Source organism: Miscanthus floridulus, chromosome 9 (assembly GCF_019320115.1).
Source record: "Miscanthus floridulus cultivar M001 chromosome 9, ASM1932011v1, whole genome shotgun sequence".
NCBI classification, from domain to species: Eukaryota; Viridiplantae; Streptophyta; class Magnoliopsida; order Poales; family Poaceae; genus Miscanthus; species Miscanthus floridulus.
In genome coordinates this window covers 57,871,926-57,879,842 of record NC_089588.1, presented here as the reverse complement: position 1 = coordinate 57,879,842, position 7,917 = coordinate 57,871,926, and the positions used below count along the sequence as shown (strand labels likewise).

Here is a 7,917-nt window from a genome sequence, read left to right as displayed (position 1 = left end):
CAGCCCCCGAGTGAGGTCTAACCCCTCGTGACTTGCAGGGGTCGGAAGTCACTAAGGATCGGGGTTTCGTTATAACAAAATCTAGTGAGGAAAAGTGTATGCTTATGTTAAGGATAGAAACGATATAGCTGCTCAATGTTCCAGGCGTTGGTGAAGACCTCGCCATTGATGGTTTTCAACTGGTAGGCGCTTGGGCGAAGTATTTCCGCGACGACATAGGGCCCTCCCTAGGGTGGGGAGAGTTTGTGGCAGTTCTTGTTGCTCTGCACCAGACGGAGGACGAGGTCTCCGACGTTGAAGGCTCAACCCCACACCCGTCGGCTGTGGTACCATCGCAACGCCTGCTGGTACTTCGCCGAACGGAGGAGGGCGACGTCGTGGGCTTCTTCTAGCTGGTCCATGGCGTCTTGGTGGGATGCCTCGGCTCCCTGTTCATCGTATGCCCTGATTCTTGGCACTCCATAGTCAAGGTCCGTTGGAAGAATGGCCTCGGAACCATAGACCATGAAGAAGGGTGTATAGCCGGTGGCCTGGCTAGGAGTTGTCCTTAGGCTCCCGAGTATGGTCGGGAGCTCAGCAAGCCAGCGTGCGCCGAACTTGTTCAACCGGTTGAAAATTCTGGGTTTGAGGCCTTGAAGGAGCATGCCGTTTGCGCGCTTGACCTGCCCGTTTGTCCGGGGGTGTGCGACGGCTGCCCAATCGATTTGGATGTGTTGTTCATCACAGAACCGAACGAATTTCCTACCGATGAACTGCGTGCCGTTGTCTGTGATGATGGGGTTCGATACTCCAAAGCGATGGGTGATGTCGAGGAAGAACAGCACCGCTTGCTCGGATTTGATCGTGGATATTGGTCGAGCTTCAATCCATTTTGTAAACTTGTCTATGGTGACAAGCAGGTGAGTGAAGCCCCCGGGCGCCTTTTTGAGTGGCCCAACCAGGTCGAGCCCCCAGACCGCGAAGGGCCACGTGATGGGGATCATCTGGAGAGCCTGGGCCGAGAGGTGTGTCTGCCGAGTGTAGTACTGGCACCCTTCGCAGGTGCGTACAATTTGCTCGGCATCGGCTACTGCGGTGGGCCAGTAGAAACCTTGTCAGAATGCATTCCCAACCAAAGTTATTGGTGCAGCATGATGACCGCACACTCCACCGTGGATGTCGCCCAGCAGGAGTTTTCCCTGTTCGCTAGGGATACAGAGTTGCAGAATCCCGATGTGACTCCGTTTGTAGAGTTCGCCCTCTACAAGAACGAAGGACTTGGCATGTCGTGCGAGCCATCGGGCTTCCGTCTTGTCTGTCGGTAGTATGTCGTGGAGGAGGTAGTCGAGGTAAGGTGTTCTCCAGTCATCGGGAAGGTCGGACTCCGCTACTAGGTCTTCTTCAAGCTCCATGACCTCGGGGTCGGGCGGAGCAGTTGGAGGTTCAGCCCCTGGGGTCGGACTAGATGGGCCATCGTTGGCTTGTTCTGACCCCGTGTAGCGTACCGAGGGTTTATGTTGATCACTGGCAAAGACGCCTGTCGGGACTGGTTCTCGGTCAGATGCTGCTTTTACGAGCGTGTCAGCTGCTTTGTTGAGGTGCCTTGGGATGTGATTCAGCTCGAGGCCATCAAATCTATCCTCTAGCTGTCGGACTTCTTGGCAGTATGCCTCCATCTTGGTGTCGTGGTAGCTCGACTCCTTCATGACCTGGTTGACGACTAGTTGGGAGTCGGCCATGATGTCGAGGCGTCGGATGCCCAGCTCGATGGCGATTCGTAGGCCGTTGACGAGTGCTTCATATTCTGCAGTATTGTTCGATGAGGGGAAATCAAGCCAAACCATGTACCTCATGTGGACCCTGAGGGGGGATACAAAGACCAGTCCTGCTCCAGTGCCTTTCTTCATCAGCGATCCGTCGAAATACATTATCCAGTACTCTTGATCGACAGCCGCTGGTGGCATCTGAACCTCGGTCCACTCCACGATGAAGTCGGCCAGTACCTGAGATTTGATCGCCGTCCGGGGGTATAAGAAATGCCCTGATCCATCAGCTCGAGTGCCCACTTAGCGGTTCTTCCCGTAGCGTCATGGTTGCGGACGACCTCGCCGAGGGGGAATGACGTCACTACTGTCATGGGATGTGACTCGAAGTAGTGGCGTAGCTTCCTTTTGGTGATGAGGACAGTGTAGAGGAGTTTCTGGATTTGGGAGTAGCGGGTTTTGGAGTCGGACAACACCTTGCTAATGAAATATACAGGGCGCTGCACTTTGAAGGCGCGCCCCTCTTCCTCTCATTCTACCACTAAGGCAAAGCTAACCACTTGGGGTGGTAGCCGAAATATACAATAGGAGGGATTCTTCATTGCATGGAGGAACTAGAACCGAAGGTTTAGTTAAAAATTGCTTAACCATGTCAAGTGCCTCCTGGGCCTCGGCTGTCCATTCAAAGCGGTCAGATTTCTTTAGGAGTCGATAAAGGGGGAGTCCTCGTTCGCCGACGCATGAAATGAATCAGCTGAGGGCGGTAAGGCACCCTGTGATCCGCTGAACCCCCTTTATGTTTTGGATCGGTCCCATCCTTGTGATGGCCGATATTTTCTCCGAGTTGGCTTCGATGCCACGCTCGGAGACGATGAAGCCGAGCAGCATACCCCTCAGGACCCCGAAAACACATTTTTTGGGATTGAGTTTGATGCCGTTTGCCTGGAGTTTCGAAAAGGTTTGCTCAAGGTCGGCGACAAGGTGGTTAGCTCATTTGGATTTGACTACGATGTCATCGACATAGGCCTCAACGGTTCGCCCGATGAGGTCTCCGAAGCAATTGAGCATACAGCGCTGGTACGTCACCCCAGCATTCTTTAGACCGAAAGGCATCGAAATGTAGCAAAACGATCCGAAGGGGGTGATAAAAGATGTCGCGAGCTAGTTGGACTCTTTCATCGTGATTTGATGGTAACCGGAATATGCGTCAAGGAAGTAGAGGGTTTCGCACCCCGAGGTGGAGTTGACTATTTGGTCTATTTGTGGCAAAGGAAACTGATCCTTTGGACACGCTTTGTTGAGGCCAGTATAATCGACACACATTCTCCATTTCCTGCTCTTTTTCGGACAAGAACAGGATTTGCTAACCACTCTGGGTGGTATACTTCCTTAATGAATCCTGCGGCCAGTAGTTTGGCTATCTCCTCGCCGATGGCCCTACGTTTCTCCTCGTCGAAGCGGCGCAGGCGTTGTTTCACCGGCTTGGAGCCTGGGAGGATCTGGAGAGTATGCTCGGCGACCTCCCTCGGGATGCCTGGCATATCCGAGGGTTTCCACGCAAAGATGTCTTTGTTGGCGCGGAGGAAGTCGACGAGCGCGCTTTCCTATTCGGAGGAGAGCGCGGTCCCGATACGGACTTTTTTGCCCTCGGAGCTGCTGGGATCTAAGAGGACCTCCCTAGAGCCTTCTGCCGATTTGAACGACCCAGTTGATTTCTTTGCGTCGGGTGCCTCTTCGACGACCTTCTCCCTAAGGGTGGCGAGCTCTTCGGAGGCGATGACTGCGGATGCGTGTCCGCAGCATTCGACCTTGCATTCGTAAGTGCGCTGGAAGTAGGTGCCGATGGTGATGACCCCGCGGGGGCTCGGCATCTTCAGCTTTAGGTACGTATAATTGGGAACAGCCATGAACTTCGTGTAACATGGTCGCCCCAGGATGGCGTGGAAAGTCCCCGGGAACCCCACTACGTCGAAGGTGAGGGTCTCGGTCCGGTAATTGGGCCGATCCCCAAAAGTGACGGGTAGATCGATCTGCCCCAATGGCATAGCCTGCCTACCAGGCACGATGCCATGGAAAGGCACCCAGATGGGGCAGAGGTTCGTTCGATCGACACCCATCTCATCGAGTGTCTTGGCGTACATGATGTTGAGTCCGCTGCCTCCGTCCATCAGTACTTTGGTAAGCCACTTCGGACCGACGATCGGATCGACGACAAGTGGGTACCTCCCCGGGTGTGGGACGGCATCCGGATGGTCGGTCCGGTCGAAGGTGATGGCGGATTCCGACCACCGAAGAAGGTGATGGCGGATTCCGACCACCGAAGGAAGGCTGGCATGGCCGGTCCGACGGTATAGACCTCGCGATGCGCGACCTTCTAGCGGCGCCTAGAGTCATAGGCCGTTGATCCTCCGAAGATCATGAGGGCGCCGGTCAGCGTTGGGAAGGCGTCGTCCTTCTCCTCTGCGTCGTCTATGGCGGGAACAGGTTCCTTCCCCTGCTCCCCTTTGTTGAGGCCCCCGGCCAAGTATTTGCGCATGAGGCCGCAATCCTTGTATAGATGCTTGGCCGGGAAGGTGTGGTTTGGGCATGGCCCCTCGAGCATTTTCTCAAAGTGGTTCGGAGTGCCTTCCGTGGGCTTCTGACCACCTTTGCGGTCGGCAGCGGCCACGAGCGAGTTGTCGTGCCATTGCTTCTTATTTTTCTTTTTGGCGGGACGGTTGGAGGCATCTTCGCTGGCGTCCTCGTCCCACCTCATCTTTCTATCGGAGCGATCAAAGATAGCTCCGACCGCCTCCTCTCCAGAGGCGTGACTGGTGGCGATGTCCAAGAGTTCCTTGGTGGTTTGCGGGCCCCTGCGTCCTAACTTGTGGACCAGGGATTCGCAGGTTGTTTCAGACAGAAAGGCTCCTATCACGTCGGCATTGGCGACGTTAGGGAGCTCGTTGCACTGTCGAGAGAAGCGCCGAATGTACCCGCGAAGGGTTTCATCGGCCTTCTAGCGGCAGTTTTTGAGGTCCCATGGGTTTCCAGGGCGTTTGTACGTGCCCTGGAAGTTGCCCACGAAGATCTCCGTCAGATCCGCCCAACTCTGAATAGCATTGGACGGTAGGTGCTCCAGCCATGCTCGCGCCGAGTCAGCCAAGAACAGCAGGAGATTGCGAATAATGAAATTGTCATCACTCGCACCACTGGCCTGACATGCAAGCCAATAGTCTTCGAGCCAAAGCCCGAGATTTGTTTCGCCAGAATATTTAGGGATGTTGGTAGGCGGTCGATGCCTTAGGGGGAACACAGCGTTGAGGATGTGTCGACCGAAGGCCTAAGGGCCTGGCAGGCCGGGGCTCAGGCTTCGGTCCTCATTGCTGTCGTAGCGTCCGCCACATCGGGGATGATAGCCGCGGCGTGCTGCTTCTCCATCGTCGCCGTGGGCATGTCTCCAAGCGTCGATGATGCTGCGTACGTCGCGGCCATGGTCGAGGCGTTGATGTACTGGGACGACGGAGGGCTGCCCGCCGGCCGGCGGTGTTTGGTGAACGGACGCGTCCTTGGTGGGACGCACTGAGGGCGTGCGCTGGCTGGTGTCGGGTTCGCATCGTCAAGACAATGAACTTTCCGCCTACTGCGCCGCTGCATGCTCGAGCAACGTGCGAATTTCTCAGCGAGCGCGGCGATCCTCGGACGTCGCGGCCTCCAGAAGGCCATGCAGCAAGGCAGTTGCTGCGGCGATGTTCTGACTGGCTCGGGCAAAGTGAGGAAGGGCCCCGTCATCGGTGAGGATCCTTTGGTGTACGGTGCGGGCCGTGGCGCGCGCGCCCCCATCTTTGCGGCGTTCAATCTCGCGATTGATGTCCGCGTACTCCCAGACGAGCCCTTGCCCAGCCTCATCGATCTCTTGCTGACGAGCCCTTAGCTGCTCCATCCTTAGGTGAGATGGGGCTATCATCTCTTCCCCAGATCTGCTGTCAGGGTTGTTTGTAGGGGTGGCCTCTTCCCTAGAGGCGCTTTCGACATGACCTTCGGGGGTCTGCGTCATGAAGCATTCCTGGGAAGGGTGGTGGCTCCCCCAACTAGAATCCGAGCTAGAGAATGATCCTGGCTCCTCGTTGAGGAGCCCGTAGAGGGTCTCTGTATCATGTTCAATCGCCCCCACGAACTCGATGTCTGTGGGTGACTGAACCATATGTAACGCCAGAAGGTGGCCAGCGGTCGCCGCAGCGTTGCGAAGACCGAACAGAAACGCTGTCGGAGCGCTCCGTACGGGACCTTCTGGACACAGGGTGACGTTGTGCGAGACCTCCCTTGGTGACTGGATTCCCAGGGAGTTGCCCGGCGGGCCCTCAAGCCTAAGACGGCTGAGGTTGATGGAAGAGAGAGATGGGGCGGCTGACTGAGTCAGCGACAACTCTCCTTCTAGTGTGATGATGAAATCTAGGTTGCCGAAACGCACGTGTGTGCCCGGGACCTAGGTGATTGCGTGGGTGGCCATCCGAGGCCTTTTCTGGAATGCGCAAAGCCCCTACCTGGCACACCAACTATCGGTGTTTCGTACAAGCACCGGCAAGTAAATTTATAGTAATGCGCGTTAGGCTCGGATGGTGCGCTAAAGGACACAAGATTTATACTGGTTCGGGCCGAAAGTCCCTACGTCCAGTTTGTTGCTGCTCGTGTTATTAGCACCGTGAATGGTTTGTGGTAAGGGGCACAAACGATCGAGAGAGGGACTGGTCCCAAGTCTCTGATGGAAGGACTAAAGGGAGGTCAAGAGGTTCGAAGCCACTTGACTATGTGTATCTGTGTGTCGTATTGTTCGGTCTTAAGAGTCCGTCCCTTTGATGGAGGAAGTGCATCCCCTTTTATAGAGGAAGGGGCAGGCTTTTACAAGGGTGAGGGCTTTAGGATGCGTACTCTTCTTAATCTTATGGCTCACGTATACCTGGCCTGGTTCTTCATTCTGATGAGTGCGAAGGAAGATAAGCGCCTATAATACTGTCGATGTCTCTGTAGAATGTCAGGTTGATTACAGAATGCTGCCCTATGCAGGGTATGGGCTATAGTATAGAGGTTTTGACTTATTAGCCTCTCCCAGCCTTACTCCGCACGCCTTCTGGTTCCTGTGAGTCTTTGTCGGAGGGACGAGGGGTTGGGGTCTGGAGCAACGGCGTGGTCAAGGCCTTCTGTCTTGGCGGACCTGAGGGGTCGGGAAGCGAGTGCCGCTCCCTCGTGTCCATAGCATGGTGATAGAACATCCGTTGTGCGTGGAGATATTAAGTCCTTTTCTGGAGCGTAGCGGTTGTTGTATATCTTCGTCGGGTTCTGTGTCCCAGGGCTAAAGGTGGCGCCTACAACTCTACAGGGCGAGGAGCACGCACCTATACAACCTTTCGAGCTCTGTGGTGCCCGGAAGGGTCTAAAGCACCTGTCATGTCATCCCCTGGTAGCACTTTTCCTGCCAGGGCGCAGGGTATGGTCCTTGGAGCCATGGTTGACCCGAACGTCTTGTCTCACCCTGTACTTATCATCTTGAGGGAACAGGGAGATGTGGTCAGGTAAGATGAATCCAGTATTTAGATATGGAGCAAGGTGAGGCTCGTTCCTTGTAGTCGGGCGAAATGGATACCAATCCCTATCTCCTGGGCGAGACCGACCCTGCCCCTCCGAGGTCGGGCGAGGCAGAATCTATCCCTCAGCCCTTGGGCGAGACCGAGCCCGCCCTAAAGGCGTCGGGCGAGACGGAGACCAACCTTGAGCCCTCGGGAGAGGCAAAGCTATCCCAAAAGGCGTCGGGCGAGGCGGAGACTAGCCCTGAGCCCTTGGGCGAGGCAGAGCCACCCAAAGGCATTGGGCGAGTCGGAGTCTATCCCTCGACCCTCGGGCGAGACCGAGCCCGCCCCAAAGGCGTCGGGCGAGATGGAGGCTAACCTTGAGCCCTCGAGAGAGGCAGAGCTATCCAAAAAGGCATCGGGTGAGGCGAAACCAAACTCCTGTTATTCGAACAAGAGATGAAATAGTGCTCTTATGCGTCTAGAAGTTTTTAACGTTCGATGGTTATTGGTTCCACCTTCTGGGGTATCCCAATATTAGGTCCCCGACAGTTGTGGTTGGTGCACGGGCTCTCCATGAGCTCATGAAAATGGCCTAGAGGGTCTTGCTGGGGCTGAGTGCCCGCGTAATCTGC

At 55.7% G+C, this 7,917-nt stretch overlaps 1 protein-coding gene across 1 annotated transcript; it reads right to left on the bottom strand.

Moving 5' to 3' along the window:
- Positions 1 to 1,094: 1,094 nt before the first annotated feature.
- LOC136479974 (uncharacterized) lies at positions 1,095 to 1,832 on the bottom strand. Its single transcript, XM_066477664.1, has 2 exons — positions 1,284 to 1,832; positions 1,095 to 1,178 (listed from the first exon to the last, which is right to left on the bottom strand). Exons 1-2 carry the CDS (start codon positions 1,830 to 1,832, stop codon positions 1,095 to 1,097), a joined length of 633 nt encoding a protein of 210 aa, XP_066333761.1.
- Positions 1,833 to 7,917: the final 6,085 nt, after the last annotated feature.